Source organism: Podarcis filfolensis, assembly GCF_964270895.1.
Source record: "Podarcis filfolensis genome assembly, chromosome: 2".
Classification (NCBI taxonomy): Eukaryota; Metazoa; Chordata; class Lepidosauria; order Squamata; family Lacertidae; genus Podarcis; species Podarcis filfolensis.
The window spans coordinates 2,723,269-2,744,287 of NC_139605.1; the positions used below are offsets into that span (position 1 = coordinate 2,723,269).

Below are 21,019 nucleotides of genomic sequence, written 5' to 3' on the forward strand. Positions count from 1 at the left end.
AGGAAACTCAATGTGTACTGGCAAAGTCACACCGGGAGAAACCATTTAAATGTAAGAATTGTGGGAAGGGCTTCAGTGAAGGTAGAAAACTTAAAAGACATCTACAAACTCATAAAGGGGAGAAAGCATTTAAATGTATGGATTGTGCGAAGGGTTTCTTTCAGAGTGGAACTCTTACAAGACATCAACAAACTCACATGGGTGAGAAATCATTTAAATGAATGGAGTGTGGGAAGTGCTTCAATTATAACGGAGTTATTAATAAACACCTATGGGCTCTCACAGGGAAGAACCCATTTAGTTTTATGGAGTGTGCCAAGTTTTCCCCACTGAGTTCACTTTGTCCCTCATATCAGCAAACTCATATAGGGAAAAATCCATTGTAAATGCATGGAGTGTGTTTGATGTTCTGGTGTTTGTATGGAAAGTTGTACATATATGTATTAAGACAATGAAGGTAAATGTCTCATAATAGTAAGTATAATGAAATATACAATGTACAGTTAGGGATGTGCAGAATGTGACCCTGGAGTGCAAATTGTGAGTGAACGTGCTGAGAGTCCATTGATATTTGGTCTTTGGCAGAGAGAGTTGGGAACGGAGAGTTGTGAAAAGTGGAGCACGACAGTGGTGTTTAGGAAGCAGGATTGGCTCTGGAATCATAGAAGTGTGGAGCTGAAAGGGACTCCAGGGTCTTCTAGTCCAATTCTCTGTTATAAGAACAGCAGCACAAAACCCATTTTTATAATTGCAATAAAGGAACAATGAAAACACAGAAAGACTGGAAAGTAATCTTTAAAGCCCCCTATGTTTATATTTTATGAATTCATTTTTTTACATTAGCTTCTCGTTCATGGCTACATTAATGGCAAAGTGGATAACATCCCTGGTGGCAGCCGGAATAAAGGAGGTGCCGCGGGGAAGAACCAATCTGGGGAGGGAAGGTGGCACAGGGAAATGTGGGCATTGCCTGTGGTTTCAGGAGGACTGCCTGAGGGGAGCCTGAATGTGGGATATAAAGCTGTCAGTCAAGTCCAACATTCTGAGAGGACTAACTGCCTCTATGTGGCAGGCAGTTTTGTCCGTTGGTCAGTTGCTGCAAGGAGTGTTAACTGGTAACTGCTCGGATGCAGTCTTCTCATGACTCACTACTATCTAGTATATAGTTTATCTGTTATGTAACTGAAGCCTGCCTTCAGGAACAACTCTGTCAACCTGAATGAATCTGATAGTAAAGTAGCTTATATTAATATGATTCAGATTCATGTGTGCTTTCTTTAAGAGGGACAGAAAGGGATTATCAAGCAGGAAGGTATAATTATAGATAGAACTCAAACGAGTTAGCAACCCGCTTGTCGCTGCATAAACTCAAACAGGGGCTCGTTTAAACTCTGCTAATTATATAAACGTTCCCACACTGAAGGGCTTTGCCCTGCCTCTTTCCACCTGGCTTGGGGCGGGGCCTGACAGGCTTCATAACGGCTGTGGCTGCTACTCAGCAAAGAAGACCCCTCTTTTTAATTGGTTTTAAATTATATTTTATCTGTGGCATTTTAAATGATGGGGATGGTGTTTTAAGTTTTGGTTTATGGTTTGGTTTTTGCTGTGTTGGGGGTGGGATTAATGTCTAGTTGGGCCCGGGGGTTAGTTAATTTTTAATATAACTATGAATAGTTTTCTGTTTGTTTCTTTGTTTGTTTCTGTTGTTTTATATAGTTTGTATCTGGTTCTTAAGGGGAGAGGGTCAGGGCAGCTGGGGAGTGGGTCCCAGCCAACAGAATGGCTGGGGCAGGTTCCACGGGGGGCGGTGTGTGTGTGCTGGGACACCCAATCTCAGTGATCACAGGTAGGTAGGAGGAGTTATGCTAACACCAGACCGTGTCATTACTGAGGAGGCAGGCTTAGTCATTGTTTGAAGACTTTCTCTGCTTCCGGGTCTCGTCTTGACCAGATGGATACCAGAATCAACAAGGGAGAGCCACATGAACTGAAGGTGCTGCTGTGTAATGCCAGGTCAATGATGATTAAAACCACTGCCATGCACGACTTGATTGTGGATGGAGGATTTGACCTGGCATGTGTGACAGAGACCTGGTTGGATGGTGACTGATTCGTTGGTTGGATGAAGCAGATAGGTATGTCCTTCCCGCTGCTTGTCCACCAGGTTTCTCGTATGCATGCAACCCAGGTCATATGGGCGGGAAGGGGGGGTTGCAGTGATTTTTAGGAAGTCACTAGTTTACACTGGGTGTCCTATTGGGAAGACCCAGTTCTCTGAGTGCATGTTCTGGAAGTTGGGCAATAGGGGCAGTACAGGATTCCTTTTGGTGTATCGTCCTCCACACTGCACCAAGGATTCCCCACCTGAGCTGCTTCAGGTCGTGGTGGATGTTCTCCTGGAGACACCTAGTTTGGTTGTCCTACCTAGGGGATTTTAACATCCATGCCGACACGACCTTACAAGGGGCCGCTCGAGACTTCATTGAAAACATGGCCTCCATGGGGCTGTCACTGAATAAGTTTGGCCCAACTCATAGTCACAGACATGCCTTAGACTTGGTGTTCACCTCTATTGACATGGGTGATCTGACACTAAGTAAAAGTGAAACTAAAAAAGTGCCATGGTCAGATTACTTCCTGGTGCAACTGGACTTCTTCTCAACCCTTCCCCTCTGCAGGGAGGTGGGACCAATTTGGATGCCCCCCCGACACTTAATGGATCCAAATGGTTTCCAGAGAGTGGTAGGGGATGCTTTATCTCATGTTGATAGCCTTCCAGATGATTCCTTGGTGGCCTGCTGGAATGCGGAGTTAACCAGGGCTATTGACTGTCTGGCTCTGAAGTGCCCTCTCTGATTGCATGAAGCCCAGACAGCCCTGTTGTTTTCCCCGGAGCTGAGGGCGATGAAACAATCGCTGAGATGGCTGGAGCGCCAGTGGTGGAAAACCCATTTTGAATCTGACCGGACGTGGGTTAGAGCTCAACATTGAGGCTACCAAGTGGCGATAGTAACGGTGAAGAGGACTTTCTTCACCGCCTCTATCGCATCTGCAGAAAATAGCAGCAGGAGACTCTTTCAGGTGGTTCGCAATTTAACGGAACCACTTTTGCCACTGGGGCCTGGTAAAGACCCCAATATCTTCTGCAATGATTTTGCAAAGTTTTTCGCAGATAAAGTGCTCAGATCCGGAAAGAGGTAGACTCCACCATGGGAGCAGGGCCAGGGCGGGAGAGTGCTAGAGTCCTGTCTAGCCTTGTTACATGGGATCAATTCCAATCTGTTACCTCTGAGGATGTGGATAGGCTGCTTGGACAAGTGAAACCGACCACCTGTCTCCTTGATCCTTGCCCATCCTGGCTGATAAAAGCTAGCCAGGAAGGGCTGGGCGATCGGCCAGATTGTGTCAAAGGTATCTCTTTTGGAGATAACTTTGATTAGACACTAATGGAATGTGAGGCATTATGACAGAGTAATGGTCCAGATGTTATTAATCCAAGCTTCTATTGCTCTTTTAGAGATTTCCTTCCATCGTTTCGCAATAACTGTAGTCTAGCTGCTGTGAACAGAAAGGAAATTAATTCTTTAGTTTGAAGCATAGAATATGGGGTCAAATATGGTTATAATAAGGTAAGTGCTGAATTAGGACAGATAGATTGTTGAGAGATTTTGGAGGTCAGATAAAAAGCTCTTTCCCAGAAGTCATGGACCATGGTACACCCCCACCAAACGTGAAAATGGGAATCCGAGACCTTCTGCATGCAAAGCAACTGCTCTACCACTGAGTTGCACCCCTCCCCCCAAATATAACAAAGTCTAACTTTCTCCATCAGCTCCCTCTTTCTTTAAAAAAGGTACCCAACTGGACCACCATTTAGGGTTGTCTTGTTACTGTTCTAAGCCCCTTCCCAGGAGGAGGCTTTTTAGAAATTGGGGTGGGGGGGTCGTCTTTCGCTACTGCTGCCAGAAATTGAATCCATGGATTTCTCACTAAATAAACGGGAATATAGAACTTGCCTGCTAGGAAGGGCATTTCTGTTTGCAGGGAGGGGGGCGGATCTCCTGCCCCTCCCCCTCCCCCTCCCTGTGAGTCAATGAGCTCCGCTTCCTAGAAAGGCAGGAAGTTTTTTTTTTGGGGGGGAGAGGCAATTTGGAGGGGAGGGGTCTCCATCCTCATTCCCGGAAGAGAAGCGGGCTTGGAGAAGAGGAGAAAGAGGTGCCGCATATTTGGGGGTGGGGGTGTTGTGGGAGAAGGATTTGCTTTCCCTCCCCCTGAATCTACAAATGGCAGCTGGGAAAGGAGGCGGGAGGATTGGGGGGGGGGTAGAAAGGAAACAAGGGGGGGGACAATGAAAGGAAAGGAGGGAGAGGCTTCGCCCTTACTCTGTGGGAATGGGGGGCGGGCGAGATGCAGACCACCTGGCTACAAAGTGGGGTCTTCCCCTCCCCAACAGGGTTTGCATTGCAAGACCCTTTTCGAAGCGCAGCGAAGGCACTTGAAACGAACCACAAAAGACTGCCCCCCCCCAGTGTAACTTCATTACAAAGGGATTCGCAGCCCCACCCTGTGCATGTTAACTCAGAAGTCAGTCCTCCGTTCAAAGGGGGGGGGCAGCCCCATCCCACCTAGTGATGCTCCTCTCTGTTTAACAGCTTCCATCTCCCTTCTGAAGCCACTGAACTTCATATCTCTGTTCCCTAAACTACAATCCATGTTAGCGCATAGAGTGCTTTAAATATTTCCATCTGCTCTGCTTGGATGGAACGTCTGCACCCTGGTGCCCTCCAGGTGTTGCTTTTCTTCTGACTGCAAATTCTGCCCATAATTTAGGAGTTTCCCTTATTTTCTTTATTCTAAATGTACCAAAAGGTCAGAAAGTGGTTTCCTGGGTGGCTGTTTGGGGGAAAGGAACAGTGAGGTCTGCAGAGGTACTGGCTATATCGCTTTCTGCGAAGCTTCATTCAGAGTTTGGGATTTGAAGCTGAATGTCCCCTAAAGACTGAGGCAGCTTATAGTATTATAAAGATCCTGTAGAAAGGATTACATCCTTCCACTTCCCTGCCTTTGAAATTAGAATTTATGTGTATTAGTTTATTAGTATTGATATTTGTAATTTCTAACAGGTATGCTATCTGTGTAAATGTATCCCGCCCTAATTAAATCCGCCTTTCTATGAACTGCTCTCAGACCTCCGGGTGTAGGGTGGTATATAAATTCAATCAGTAATAATAATAATAATAATTTCTGCATTGTTCTCCTAAAAGAGCTGCTCCCTGAATTGAAGGGCATCGTGGCAACAGCTGAGAGAGTTGCAGAAGTGGCCCAGTTTACGCCTCCTCCTCCTCCGTCTTTTCCACTGGCAACGCAATGGTCTCTGATACGCACTCTGAATGGCCTCTTCTTACAGGTGGAGTGGAAAGAGGAGCCATGCAGCTTCCTCAGGTAGCAAAAGAGCAACGGGAGCAGGGAGGAGGGAAGAGGCACAGATGGGACCACCCAGCCTCCCTCTGTGTTGAGTGGGGATGATGGGGATCTAAGAGAAGCTCTGTTTTCTTCCTCTTCTTCTTCCAGGCCCTCTTGACCTTTGAGGAGGTGGCTGTGTTTTTCACGGAGGAGGAGTGGGCTCTGCTGGATCCTGGCCAACGAGCTCTGCACACGGAAGTCATGGAGGAGAATTATGAGATGGTGGCCTCTTTAGGTAAGGGCAGATTTTTATTCCTCCTGGCTGTTAGACGTTGAAGATGTGAAACTACTGTTTGAGCCATTTATTCATGCCGTGTCTTCCTCTTTGGCGAAGCCTTGTAGCCAAATAAGATTGTCTTCCATGAACATGGTCTTAACGGTGTGTCTGTAAGTGACTGTAGAGTCCAATTCTGGATCCACACATCCTTCCACAGTGGGGACATAGGTTTCCAGGCAGGAGTTAATTACAGTAAGGGTTTGCCAAACGTACTTTCCTCTTAGCTTGTTTCTCCCTTTCATCCAGTGTGGTGTAGTGGTTAAGAGCGGTAGACTTGTAATCTGGTGAACTGGGTTCGCGTCTCCGCTCCTCCACATGCAGCTGCTGGGTGACCTTGGGCTAGTCACACTTCTTTGAAGTCTCTCAGCCCCACTCACCTCACAGAGTGTTTGTTGTGGGGGAGGAAGGCAAGGAGAATGTTAGCCGCTTTGAGACTCCTTAGGGTAGTGATAAAGCGGGATATCAAATCCAAACTCTTCTTCTTCATCATGAGTTGGTGCTTCTTCAAAGTCCATGATCCCTTGGTAAAGGCTATTCTGCAATTGGATGATGATTACGATGATGATGATAATAATTTATTTCCCGCCCATCTGCCCGTGTTTCCCCAGCCACTCTGGGCAGCTCCCAACAAAATGTTAAAAATAGAATCAAACATTAAAAACTTCCCTAAACAGGGCTGCCTTCAGATGTCTTCTAAACTTCAGATAGTTGTTTATTTCCTTGACATCTGATGGGAGGGTGTTCGACTGGGCGGGCGCCTCTACCGAGAAGTGTGTCCCTTCAGATGTTGCTGCACTACAACTCCCATCATCCCTGGTCATTGGCCATCTTTACTTGGGTTGATGCTACTCAGAGTCCATCCACATCTTGAGGGCCATAGATGCCTCACATCAGCACGTCAGCAGAGAAGGTTTCTCTTGGTGCTCAGTGTTACATGTGAGTTGAAGGTAGAACTGGATACTAAGGGTTCTTGATATTATTTTCAGATTTCCTTTCCTAAAATGTGGTACATGGGAGAGGGAGGAATGCTGGATTTGTTAAAATAAGAGAAAGTGCGGATTGGTCTTGCTGCGTGTTAATTTCTCTTGTTTTCTTCCTTGAAGACCTAACAATATTTTCTTTCCCCCAACTTTCAACCAGGTAATGTAGAAGACAATCAGAATTATGAGGTGCCACCTGTGAAGTACTTTAGTGTGAGTGAACACCTTAGCACACATCTACAAACTAACACAGGGGAGAAACCATTCAGATGTATGGAGTGTGGAAAGAGCTTCAGACAGTCTTCAAACCTTACTAGACATCAACAGATTCACACAGGGGAGAAACCATTTAAATGCATGGAGTGTGGAAAGAGCTTCAGACAGTATTTACACCTTACTGTACATCAACGAGTTCACACAGGGGAGAAACCATTTAGATGTGTGGAGTGTGGGAAGGGTTTCATTAGGAGTGCAAGCCTTACTCAACATAAACGGACTCACACAAGGGAGAAACCATTTAGGTGTACGGAGTGTGGAAAGAGCTTCAGGCAGAGTAATAACCTTATCAAACATCAACAAACTCACACAGGTGAGAAACCATATAAATGTTTGGCGTGTGGAAAGAGCTACACTGAAAGTCGGTCACTTGCAAAACATCAACAAACCCACAGAAAGGAGAAACCATATAGATGTATGGAGTGTGGGAAGAGTTTCATTAGGAGTGCAAGCCTTACTCAACATAAACGGACTCACACAGGGGAGAAACCATTTAGGTGTATGGAGTGTGGAAAGAGCTTCAGGCAGAGTAATAACCTTACCAAACATCAACAAACTCACACAGGGGAGAAACCATATAAGTGTTTGGCGTGTGGAAAGAGCTACACTGTAAGTGGGTCACTTGCAAAACATCAACAAACCCACACAGAGGAGAAACCATATAGATGTATGGAGTGTGGGAAGGGTTTTAGTGAAGCTGGAAAACTTAAAAGACATCACCGAACTCACACAGGGGAGAAACCATATAGATGTATGGAGTGTGGAAAGAGCTTCAGGCAGAGTAATAACCTTACCAAACATCAACAAATTCACACACGGGAGAAAGCATATAAATGTTTGGCGTGTGGAAAGAGCTACACTAAAAGCACGTACCTTGCAAAACATCAACAAACCCACACAGAAGAGAAACCATATAGGTGTATGGAGTGTGGGAAGGGTTTTAGTGAGGGTGGAAAACTTACAAGACATCACCGAACTCACACAGGGGAGAAACCATATAGATGTATGGAGTGTGGGAAGGGTTTCCGTGAAGGTGGAAAACTTACAAGACATCACCGAACTCACACAGGGGAGAAACCCTTTAGATGTACAGAGTGTGGAAAGAGCTTTATTCACAATGGAGCACTTATTGTACATCTACGAACTCACACAGGGGAGAAACCCTTTAGATGTATGGAGTGTGGAAAGAGCTTCAGTCAGAAAGGAAACCTTAAAAAACACCAACAAACACACAGGGGAGAAACCATATGAATGTATGGATTGTGGAAAGTGCTTCAGTAAGAGCATAACTCTTAGAGAACATCAACGATCTCACAGAGAAGCAACGGTTTAAATGTTTGAAGTGTAGAAAGTGTTTCAGTTATAATGGAGTTCTTAATAATCACTTACAGACTCACATAGGGGAGAACCCATGGAGATGTCAAGTTTTCCCCACAGAATTCACTTTGTCAATCATATCCACAAACTCATAGGGGGAAATCCATTCTAAATGCACGGAGAATATTTGATGTTCTGGTGTTTCTATGGAGTGTTGTGCATATATGTATTAAAGCAACAAAGCTAATGTCTCATAATAGTAAGTATAATGAAAGATACAATGTACTGTTAGGGATGTGTAGAATGTGACCCTGGAGTTCTCATTGTGAGTGAACGTGCTGAGAGTCCATTGATATTTGGTCTTTGCAGAGAGAATTGGGAATGGAGAGTTGTGAAAAGTGGAGCACGACAGTGGTGTTTAGGAAGCAGGATTGGCTCTGCAGTCCTAGATCTGTAGAAATGAAAGGGACTTCGTCTTCCTGTTATAAGAACAGCAGCATAAAACCCATTTTTATAATTGCAATAAAGGAACAATGAAAACACAGAGAGGCTGAAACCATCTTCATGCAGAAAGTAATCTTTAAACCATCATATATTGCTTAATCTTGGCTACGGCACAGGGGGATGTGGGCATTGCCAGTGTTTATATTTTATTTATTTATACGCACATACATAGATACCCTGCCCATCTGGCTGGGTTTCCCCAGCCACTCTGGCGGCTTCCAACAAAAGATTAAAAATACATTAAAACATCTGTCATTAAAAACTTCCCTAAACAGGGCTGCCTTCAGATATCTTCTAAACTTCAGATAGTTGTTTATTTCCTTGACATCTGATGGGAGGGTGTTCCACAGAGCGGGCACCACTATGAGAAGGCCCTCTGCCTGGTTCCCTGTGGCTATGCTTCTTTGCAGGGAGGGAACCGCCAGAAGGCCCTCAGCGCTGGACCTCAGTGTCCGGGTTGAATGATGGGCGTAGAGATGGTCCTTCAGGTATACTGGACCGAGGCCATTTAGGGCTTTAAAGGTCAGCACCAACACTTTGAATTGTGCTCAGAAACATGCTGGGAACCAATGCAGGTCTTTCAGGGGAGTCATTTGCCTGGGGGGGGGGGGAGAAATCTCTGTGCTGACGTAATTGGCCCTGTTTCAGAAATCAGGTAGTATAGGAGGCTATACTAGTCATGTTAGACTTGTGGGGAAGAATAGGCCTATGAGCGGCAAACAAATTTAGTCCTCTTTATGTTGTGGTAAATCATCTTCAGCAAGGGTCCTGATTGACAACCTTCTCAGCCGAATGCCTCTTAGAAATAGGTTAATGATTTTGTATTAACTTTAAAACTAGGGAAGGCCAATCCGGTTCTAATAACAGCTACCACAATTGACACACAGCCATTCCTTACCAACCCATTTGTATGTGTGAAACATAGAATTGTAGAGTTGGGAGCGTGACAGTCATCGTATTCATCCCCCTGAAATGTAGGAACTGTTGGGGTTTTTGACTCTGTGCCATTCTGTGCAGAGTCATAGAATCATAGAATCATAGAGTTGGAATAGATCACAAGGGCCATCGAGTCCAACCCCCTGCCAAGCAGGAAACACCATCAGTGCACTCCTGACATATGGTTGTCAAGCCTCTGCTTAAAGACCTCCAAAGAAGGAGACTCTGCCACACTCCTTGGCAGCAAATTCCACTGTCGAACAGCTCTTACTGTCAGGAAGTTCTTCCTAATATTTAGGTGGAATCTTCTTTCTTGTAGTTTGGATCCATTGCTCCGTGTCCGCTTCTCTGGAGCAGCAGAAAGCAATCTTTCTCCCTCCTCTATATGACATCCTTTTATATATTTGAACATGGCTATCATATCACCCCTTAACCTCCTCTTCTCCAGGCTAAACATGCCCAGCTCCCTTAGCCGTTCCTCATAAGGCATCATTTCCAGGCCTTTGACCATTTTGGTTGCCCTCCTCTGGACACGTTCCAGTTTGTCAGTGTCCTTCTTGAACTGTGGTGCCCAGAACTGGACACAGTACTCCAGGTGAGGTCTGACCAGAGCAGAATACAGTGGCACTATTACTTCCCTTGATCTAGATGCTATACTCCTATAATGCAGCCCAGAATTGCATTGGCTTTTTCAGCTGCCGTGTCACACTGTTGGCTCATGTCAAGTTTGTGGTCAACCAAGACTCCTAGATCCTTTTCACATGTACTGCTCTCAAGCCAGGTGTCACCCATCTTGTATTTGTGCCTCTCATTTTTTTTGCCCAAGTGCAATACTTTACATTTCTCCCTGTTAAAGTTCATCTTGTTTGTTTTGGCCCAGTTCTCTAATCTGTCAAGGTCGTTTTGAAGTGTGATCCTGTCCTCTGGGGTGTTAGCCACTCCTCCCAGTTTGGTGTCATCTGCAAATTTGATCAGGATGCCCTTGAGTCCATCATCCAAGTCGTTGATAAAGATGTTGAATAAGACCGGGCCCAAGACAGAACCCTGTGGCACCCCACTAGTCACTCTTCTCCAGGATGAAGAGGAACCATTGATGAGCACCCTTTGGGTTTGGTCAGTCAGCCAGTTACAAATCCACTGAGTGGTAGCATAGTCAAGACCACATTTTACCAGCTTCTTTACAAGAATATCATGGGGCACCTTGTCAAATGCCTTGCTGAAATCAAGGTAGGCTACATCCACTGTGTTCCCTTCATCTACCAGGCTTGTAATTCCGTCAAAAAACGAGATCAGGTTAGTCTGACATGACTTATTTTTCAGAAATCCATGCTGACTATTGGTGATCACAGCATTCCTTTCTAGGTGCTCACAGACTGTTTGCTTAATGATCTGCTCCAGAATCTTCCCTGGTATTGATGTCAGACTGACTGGGCGATAATTATTTGGGTCCTCTCTTTCCCCCTTTTTGAAAATAGGGACAACATTTGCCCTCCTCCAGTCTGCCGGGACTTCTCCTGTTCTCCGGGAATTCTCAAAGATGACTGCCAGTGGTTCTGAGATCACATCTGCCAGTTCTTTTAATACTCTTGGATGCAGTTCATCTGGCCCTGGAGACTTGAATACATCTAAACTAGCCAAGTATTCTTGTACTATCTCCTTAGTTATTCTGGGCTGTGTTTCCTCTGCTGAATCATTTGCTCCAAATTCTTCAGGTCGGGCATTGTTTTCTTTATCGGAGAAGACTGAGGCAAAGAAGGCATTGAGGAGTTCAGCCCTTTCTGTGTCCCCTGTTTGCATTTCACCATCTTCTCCTCTGAGTGACCCCACTGTTTCTTTGTTCTTCCTTTTGCTACGAACATACCCATAAAAGCCTTTTTTTGTTGCTTTTAACCTCTCTAGCAAGCCTGAGTTCATTCTGTGCTTTAGCTTTTCTGACTTTGTGTCTACACGTGCTGGCTATTTGTTTGAATTCCTCTTTGGTGGTTTCCCCCCTTTTCTATTTTTTGTACACATCCTTTTTTAATCTTAACTCAGTTAAAAGTTCTTTAGATAGCCACCCTGGCTTCTTTAGGCACCTTCCATGTTTCCGTCTCATTGGTATTGCCTGAAGTTGTGCTTTTACTATCTCCCTCTTAACAAACTCCCAGCCATCATGAACTCCCTTTCCTTTTAGTATTACTGTCCACGGGATCTCACCCAGCACTTCCCTAAGTTTTATGAAGTCGGCTTTCCTAAAGTCAAGAAATTGAGTCCTAGTATGCTTGGCTGCTCCTTTCCTCTGTATAGTAAACTTCAGAAGAGCATGATCACTCGCACCTAATGATCTTTCCACTTCTACCCCACTAACCAGGTCATCAACATTGATTAGGACCAGATCTAAAATGGCTGTTCCTCTTGTTGCTTCTCCCACTTTCTGGACAATGAAGTTGTCTGCAAGGCCAGTGAGGAATCTGTTTGACCTTATGCTCTTGGCTGAGTTTGACATCCAACAAATATCCGGGTAATTGAAGTCCCCCATTACTACTATCTCCCTTCCTTTTGCATGCTTGGCCATCTGTTCCAGGAAGGCATCATCTATGTCCTCCATTTGGCTTGGGGATCTATAGTAAACTCCCACAATGAGGTCTCTGTTATTCTTCTCTCCCTTAATTTTGACGCAAATGCTCTCACTTTGGCTTTGAGGTTCTAAATCTTGGATCTCTTCACAGGTATACACATCCCTGACATATAACGCCACTCCTCCTCCTTTCTTGTCTGGTCTGTTTCTCTGAAATAGATTGTATCCCTCCATTATTACATTCCAATCGTGGGACTTATCCCACCAGGTTTCAGTGATGCCTATTATGTCATTTAAGAGTTGGGCGACAGCCAAGGATGACTGAGCAGAGAGGAGTTATCTGCCTGGAGATATGGGGTCCTGGATACAGCTTTACCATTGGTTGAGGTCTCACACAGGCATGATGACTTATGACCTTACTGACTGGATAGTTTGTTGGTCAGTGTGGTGTCCTGAGTTCTGAGAGTTTGTTAAGAGAGAGCTGGTTAAGATCTGTATCTGTTCCTGTATATAGTAACTTGTAGAGTCTGCTGTAAACAATAAACACATCTAAGTAACCAAGTTACCATTAGCAGCGTCTTGTCCCTGCTTTGTCCATCCTGCCTGCAACTGATTGCTTTCTGGAACTCTGCGTATGCTCTGCTAAAGTCTGGCTAAGGTCCTGCAACAGGTCAAAGTTGCAAAACACCAATAGGAACGACATCTTAATAATCCCTGACAGATGGTCAGTAAGATATTAAGACTGCACCTGGGACTTCCTTCTGCATGCAAAGCATTGCATCTGAGGCCTTCTGTATGCGAAGCAACTGTTCTGCCACTGAGCTTTGCACGCTCAAAGCAAAGCCCAGCTTTGTCCATTGGCCCCCACTTTGTGAAAAGTACACATTGTAAAGACACCGGACCGCCCCATACCCACCGGAATTTCTCCAAATAGAGACGTCCTATTCAACAGTAGGGTTTCCATATGTCTGGAATTTCTCAGACATACCCAGTATACTGTAGTTGGAAGCAGTGTCTGGGTGAAAATTGGCAAAATGTCCCATGTCGGCAGTGCCATTTTTGCTGGTTTTGCTAAAAGATAGCTCAAAATAGCTCAAAAACTGCGTTATATATTTTTTGCAAAGTAAGTTCAAAAACATTAAACAGCTTCGCTATACAGGGCTGCCTTTCAGATGTTACTTCTCTCTTTGGTTCAGGGGTCACATAACTCCCTCCAAAATTTATCCAATGGATATAGGGATGTCCTATGGAAAATAGGACGTTCCGGGATTAAATCAGAAACCAGGAAGGCTTCTGTAAACCCAGGAGTGTCCCTGGAAAACAAGGGCGCTTGGCGGCACTCGGGGGGTCTGGGCACCCTTTAGTATTATTGCATATTGCTGCTCTGAACCCCTTCCACCCTCTTTTCCCCGGTGGAATTAAGATGTGCATTTCCTCTTTCGCTGCTGTGGATTGAACCCGTGACTGTCTCACCAAATAAATGGCAATATAGAGCTTCTTGGTCACCCTAGGAAAACAGGTCTTAGGACGGATAGATTGTTCAGTGATTTTGGAGGTCAGATAAAAAAAAAAACTTTCCCCCAGAAGGTGTGGACCACGGTACACTCCCACCAGACGTGAAAATAGGAATCCGAGACCTTGTGCATGCAAAGCAACTGCTGTGTCACTGAGCTGCATCCCCACACAACAAAGCCTAAATTTATCCATCAGCTCCTGCTTTTTAGAAAAGGTCCGTATAGTGAAAGCCATCTTTTTCCCAGTAGTGATGTATGGAAGCGAGAGCTGGACCATCAAGAAGGCTGATCGCCGAAGAATTGATACTTTTGAATTATGGTGCTGGAGGAGACTCTTGAGAGTCCCACGGACTGCAAGAAGATCAAACCTATCTGAAATATACTCAGAGTCACAAAGTGATTTCATGCTCTTTATTCAGCTCACAGTGGTGAGTAGGATGGAAAGTCCCCTCAAAGTATCTGCTTTATATACATTATTTACACAATGGGCTGCACATGATTGGCTAATTCCGGAATTCCACTGTAAGCCAATCAGGTTGTGGATTCACTTCTATCTGGAGCATGATTGGGTGGTTCCTGCCAACCAATCATACTGCTGCATTGTTCTAGGACCAATCAGACTGCTGCATTCTGAATCCTATTGTTCTAGGACCAATCAGACTGCTGCAGTTTGGATCCTATTCAACTCAGTACATAACACTATCCATTCTGAAGGAAATCAGCCCTGAGTGCTCACTGGAAGGACAGATCGTGAAGCTGAGGCTCCAATACTTTGGCCACCTCATGAGAAGAGAAGACTCCCTGGAAAAGACCCTGATGTTGGGAAAGATTGAGGGCACAAGGAGAAGGGGACGACAGAGGACGAGATGGTTGGACAGTGTTCTCGAAGCTACAAACATGAGTATGACCAAACTGCGGGAGGCAGTGGAAGACAGGAGTGCCTGGCATGCTCTGGTCCAGGGGGTCACGAAGAGTTGGACACGACGAAACGACTAAATGACAACAACACCCATTGAAATGACACTGGAACAGCCTTTAGGGTCGTCATAAGTTACTGCTCTAAACCCCTTCCCGGGAGGAGGCTTTTCAGAAATGGGGGTGTGGCCTTTCGCTACCGCCCGCAGGAATTGAAGGCACTGATTTCTCACTAAACACTGTAAATGGGAGTATACTGTACAGTAGATATTGCTGGCTGGGAAGGGAATTTCTCTTTGCAGGGAGCGGGAGGCGGATCTCCTGCCACTCATCCCTCTGGGCCAATCAGCTCCGTTTCCTAGAGAGGCAGGAAGTGGTGTTTTTTTGGGGGGGGGAGTAGAAGCAAAGTTGGAGGGGAGGGGTCTCCATGCACATCCCCTGAAGAGAAAGAGGCCCGCAGAGGAGGATGAAGAGGTGCCACGTATTTTGGGGGGCGGGGGGGCAACTTGGGGTTGGGGGTCGGCAGAAGAATTTGCATTTCCTCCCCCTGAACCTATAAACAGAGCAGCTGGGAAAGGAGGGGGGGAGGGAAATGAGGGGAGAGCAGGGAAGGGCTCCCCGCTTTCCCTCTGGGAATCAGTAGGGGGGGGCGGGATGAAAGTGGGGTCCTCCCCCCACAACGAGGTTTGCATTGCAAGATCCTTTTCGAAGCGCAGAGATCCAGGCAGCCGCCCATGGTGGGGGGAGGGGGTGAAGACATTTGAGAGGAACCAGAAAAGCCCCCCCCCCTAGTGCAACTTAATTGCAGAGGGATTTGCAGCCCCACCCTGTGCATGTTGACTCAGAAGTCAGTCCTCCTCCGTTAAAAGGGGGGGCAGCCCCATTCCACCTACTGATGCTCCTCTCTGCTTAACACCCTCCATCTCCCTTCACACTCCTGCCCCCACTCCTGCCCCCCCCCCAGGCTCTGCCTCCTCCGTCAGGGAGCCGGTCAGGGCGGGAGGGGGGGCTGAGCTCCTCCAGGACCCTGATCTGCCCCCCCCTCCGAAATCTGCTGCTGAAGCCCCTGCCTCAGTGGGGCGGAGATGGGGAGGGCAAGCAGGGGAGAGGAAGTGGAAGCAGCTGGAGAACAGAGTCACCTCTGGATTGGGAGAGAGGGGGGAGATTTCGAGTTGGGTGGGGGGTGAGAGATGGACATTGTCAAGGGAAATCGGCCTCCGAAGCTTCCTGAGTAAGAAAGAGGCTGATGTGAGAAGGAAGGGGGCAGACCCCCAGCTCCCCTTTCAGAAATCCTAGTCTGGCCGGCTGAGGTTGCTTTGGCACAAAGGAAAGAGCCTTGTTGGGTTTCCCATGTTGGGGGGTGCAGTTGGGGAGGGGTTGCTGTGCTGCTTTTGTGCCCCAAAACTGGAGGGAAGAGGCACATTTTCCATTTCCTGAAGTATGAAAAAGGACCTTGATGGTTTCCCTCCTGCTTGGCAAGGGAAATGGGCCCATGGATGGCAGGATTTGAAACTGATCAAGGTCTCAGGAGCCCTTTAAAAAGCTTCAAGGCGAAGACTGGAGGAATTAAAGAAATGCCCCCTCCCCAGCTGGATTTGGGGGAAAGGGGGAGGGGGAGGAAACTGATCACCACCACCACCCCTGCAGATTTTGATGCTCTTTCTTTCCAAAAAGAGGCTTCTCCAGATATCCTCTTGGGAATTTTTCGGAAAGGAGAATCAAAGCTCCCAGGGGTGGGAGATCTGGCCTGTCTTTCAGGATTGGCCCAGCACTGAGGTGCTGAGGGACTTTCTCTGCCGGTGCTGCCAGCCTAACTCCTGCCTGGCCTCGTCCCCATCCAGGTTGCCAGAAGGGTCTTATAATACTGCAGGTGTTCTAAAGGCCAACTCCGGGTATAGGGCGGTATATAAATTCAATTAATAATAATAATAATAATAATAATAATAATAATAATTTATGCATTGTTCTCCTGAAAGAGCTGCTCCCTGCTTTGAATTGCTTCATGGCAACAGCTGAGTCCTGGAAGTGGCCCAGTTTCCGCCTCCTTGTCCTCCATCTCTCCCACAGGCAGCGCAATGGCCTCGGAGGCCCTGTTTGGACCGTCCCTTCTTAAAGATGAAGTGGAAAGAGGAGCCAGGCAGCTTCCTCAGGTAGGGAAAGAGCAACGCGAGCAGGGAGGAGGGAAGAGGCACAGATGGGACAACCCAGCTTCCCTCTGTGTTGAGTGGGGATGATGGGGATCTAAGAGAAGCTCTGTTTTCTTCCTCTTCTTCTTCCAGGCCCTCTTGACCTTTGAGGAGGTGGCTGTGTTTTTCACGGAGGAGGAGTGGGCTCTGCTGGATCCAGGCCAAAGAGCTCTGCACAAGGAAGTCATGGAGGAGAATTATGAGATGGTGGCCTCTCTAGGTAAGGGCAGATTTGTAACCCTCTTGTCTGTTAGACGTTGGAGGTGTGAATCTCCTGTTTGAGCCATTTATTCATGCCATGAAGGAGCAACATAGGAATAGCCTACTGCATTAGGCCAGTGGCCCATCTAGTCCAGCATCCTGTTCTCACACTGGCAAAACCAAATGCCTGTGAGAAACCTCAAACACAAGAGCACTCTTGCCTCCTGTAGTTTCCAGTATTTAGGAACACTGCTGTCTTCTGACTGTGGAGGCATTGCAGCGGGAAGGTAAACGGCGTTTCCGTGCGCTGCTCTGGTTCTCCAGAAGCGGCTTAGTCATGCTGACCACATGACCCGGAAGCTGTACGCCGGCTCCCTCGGCAAATAAAGCGAGATGAGCGCCGCAACCCCAGAGTCGGTCACTACTGGACCTAATGGTCAGGGGTCCCTTTACCTTTACTTATGATGTAAATAGCACTTCTGTTTCACTTATTCCACATAGGAGAGATACTCAAGTCTGAGCTCATCTCGCCAGAAACAGAAATATATGGAGATGTTGTCCTGCACCAATTGAGAGGTATGTCCTTCCACTTTGTTGTGAGGCTGTATCTTTGTGTATCTCATTTCAGTGTGTAGGAATATAAAAAGAGCCCATCAGGATGAGGCCCCATTTTTTCCTGCATCCTGTTCTCCGAGAGACTATCAAGGAGAAACCCACCAGCAGGGCCGGAGGGCAACAGCAGTCTCTCGACTCATGAATTTTAACATGCTGTAAATTTTATATCCATATTCCATAATTGTGATAATTGTTCTCCAAACCCCGACTTCATATCCTTTTTAAATATTTCATTCAAATGATGATATTGTAACCATGTTGTCAACATTCCTGTTAAATCCTTCAACCCTTTTAATTTAAATTCTCCACCCTCCACTCTTAATAAATAAGTCACCCAACTTTCCGCCATAGTTTTATTTTCACCGCTATGGCTTCCAAAGGTGAAAGTCAAAGTGGTGTTTTAGCTCCCAATAAATTTTTATATATGTCGCTTATTCCAGAGACATCCAACTTCCAAGAGACTGCAATCTACTCACGGTATAAAAAAAACTGGCAGTGATCTACTCATTGTCAGAGTTGTTGAGCTTTTTTTGGGAATATGATAAAAAAATCCCTACTTTCCCCTTTCATTTCCAGCAGATACCTAATCTTAGCTAATTTACTCGGTGTTAGATACCACCTATACATCATTTTCATAAAATTCTTCAGTGTGCAACATGCTGTAAATTTTAAATCTCTTCCACATTTCTCCCAAGCACTCACCTCTATATTATGGCCTGTATCTCTTGCCCAGTGAATCATAGCTGGTTTTACCAGTTCATGCTGTTCTCATAACAAATAGAATTGAGTTGTGATCAGAAATAGTTAGTCCTCAGTAGAATTTGCACTTTTTTTGGGTCTTAAATCTTAGTTCTTTAGTTATGCATATTGAATTATTTTCCCAGAAGAATTCTAACCATTGTAATAAAATATCAATTGTCTTTCTAGTGAGTGTTTGTATCTCCCATTTTTTCTCATTTCTCAAAAATGTTACGGGTAAAAACCATGTTTGTATGCATTACCACATTGATCTTTTTAGTTTATCGCTGGTTATAAACTCTTCAACAAATATTTTGTTTACTAATACTCTGCTGTGTCAACTTGCAACATGTGTCTCCTCCGCTAATGGACTATTTTCTGCGATTATTTCCTTTCCTTAAAATGTGATATATAGGAGAGGGGAGATTGTTGGAGGTGTTGAAATAAGAGAAGGTGCTGATTGGTCTTGCTGTGTGTTAAGTTCTCTTGTTCTGTTGCTTGAAATCCTAACAATATTTTCTTATCCCCCACTTAAAACCAGGTGATGAAGAAGGCAATCAGAATTATGAGGGGCCATATGTAAAGTACGTCAGTGTGAGTGAACACCTTAGCACACATCTACAAAATAACACAGAGGAGAAACCCTTTAAATGTATGGAGTGTGGAAAGAGCTTCAGTAAAAATGGAAATCTTACTGCACATCAACGAATTCACACAGGGGAGAAACCATTTAGATGTATGGAGTGTGGGAAGTGCTTCAGTGAAAGCGGTAATCTTACTGTACATCAACGAACTCACACGGGTGAGAAACCATTTAAATGTATGGAGTGTGGAAAGAGCTTCCGTGAAAATGGAAAACTTATTATACATCAACGAACTCACACCGGTGAGAAACCCTTTAGATGTACGGAGTGTGGGCAGAGCTTCAGTCAGAATGGAACTCTTACAACACATCTACAAATTCACACAGGGGAGAAACCCTTTAAATGTATGGAGTGTGGGCAGAGCTTCAGTCGGAATAGAACTCTTACAGCACATTTACGAATTCACACAGGGGAGAAACCGTTTAAATGTATGGAGTGTGGGCAGAGCTTCAGTCACAATGGACGCCTTACTCTACATCAACGGACCCATACAGGGGAGAAACCATTTAGATGTATGGAGTGTGGGAAGTGCTTCAGTCAGTGTTCACACCTAACTCTCCATCAACGAACTCATACAGGGGAGAAACCATTTAAATGTATGGAGTGTGGGCAGAGCTTCAGTTCGTGTTCACAACTTACTCTACATCAACGAACTCATACAGGGGAGAAACCATTTAAATGTATGGAGTGTGGGCAGGGCTTCAGTCGGTGTTCACAGCTTACCCTGCACCAACGAACTCATACAGGGGAGAAACCATATAAATGTCTGGAGTGTGGAGCCAGCTTCATTTGTAGTTCAAGACTCACTGTGCACCAGCAAAGTCACACCGGGGAGAAACCATTTACATGTTTGGAGTGTGGGAAGTGCTTCAGTCAGTGTTCACACCTTACTATACATCAACGATCTCACACAGGGGAGAAACCATTTAAATGTATGGATTGTGGAAAGTGCTTCAGTCATAGTGGATCTCTTGCAAAGCATCAACAAATTCACACAGGGGAGAAACCATTTAAGTGTATGGAGTGTGGAATGAACTTCAGACAGTGTTCACACCTTACTAGACATAAACGAACTCACACAGGGGAGAAACCATTTAAATGTATGGATTGTGGGAAATGCTTCAGTCATAGTGGAGGTCTTACAAGACATCTACAAACTCACACAGGGGAGAAACCCTTTAAATGTTTGGAGTGTGGAAAGAGCTTTAGTGAAAATGGAAAACTTACAGTACATCAACGAACTCATACAGGGGAAAAACCATTTAAATGAATGGAGTGTGGGAAGTGCTTCAGTTATAACTGAGTTATTAATAAAGACCTATGAACTCTCACAGGGAAGAACCCATTTAGATGTATGGAGTGTGCCAAGTTTTTCCAACAGATGTTAGACACTTTGTCCCTCATTTCAACAAACTCATATAGGGAAAAATCAATTGTAAATGTATGGAGTGTATTTGATGTTCTGGTATTTGTATGGAATTTTGTGCATATATGTATTAAGACAGTGAAGGTAATGTCTTGTAATAGTAAGTATAATGAAAGATACAGTGTACTGTTTGGGGTGTTCAGAATGTGGCTCTGGAGTGCTCATTGTGAGTGAACATGTGCTGAGAATCCATTGATATTTGATCTTTGGCAGACATAGTTAGGAATGGAGAGTTGTGAAAAGTAGAACACAACAGTGGTGTTTAGGAAGAAGGATTGGCTCTGGAATCCTAGAATGGGACTCCAAGGGTCTTCTAGTCCAACTCCCTGTTATAACAACAGCAGCATAAAGCCCATTTTTATAACTGCAGTAAAGGAACAATGAAAACACAGAAAGACTGAAACCATCGTCTTATGTGCGCAATGTCATTTTAACCTGTTTTAACGTCGTTTATATTTTATAAATTCATT

At 45.3% G+C, this 21,019-nt stretch overlaps 1 protein-coding gene and 1 long non-coding RNA gene across 7 annotated transcripts; both read left to right on the top strand.

Moving 5' to 3' along the window:
* Positions 1-281: 281 nt before the first annotated feature.
* LOC310757437 lies at positions 282-20,944 on the top strand. Its single transcript, XR_014545206.1, has 2 exons — positions 282-692; positions 20,857-20,944. It is a non-coding gene; the product is annotated as an uncharacterized lncRNA (long non-coding RNA).
* On the top strand, positions 4,145-20,944 carry LOC310756796 (uncharacterized protein). Of its 6 annotated transcripts, none has more exons than XM_083601578.1 (5): positions 4,198-4,215; positions 5,265-5,442; positions 5,572-5,698; positions 17,628-17,702; positions 19,021-20,944. In XM_083601578.1, exons 2-5 carry the CDS (start codon positions 5,368-5,370, stop codon positions 20,391-20,393), a joined length of 1,650 nt encoding a protein of 549 aa, XP_083457704.1. In that variant the 5' UTR covers positions 4,198-4,215; positions 5,265-5,367; the 3' UTR covers positions 20,394-20,944. The 6 variants fall into 6 exon arrangements, with proteins under 6 accessions (XP_083457706.1, XP_083457704.1, XP_083457708.1 ...); XM_083601577.1 differs by lacking the exons at positions 4,198-4,215; positions 5,265-5,442; positions 5,572-5,698 and adding exons at positions 15,126-15,213; positions 16,716-16,889; positions 17,019-17,145; XM_083601580.1 differs by lacking the exons at positions 17,628-17,702; positions 19,021-20,944 and adding an exon at positions 6,881-8,570 and having other exon boundaries at positions 4,145-4,215.
* Positions 20,945-21,019: the final 75 nt, after the last annotated feature.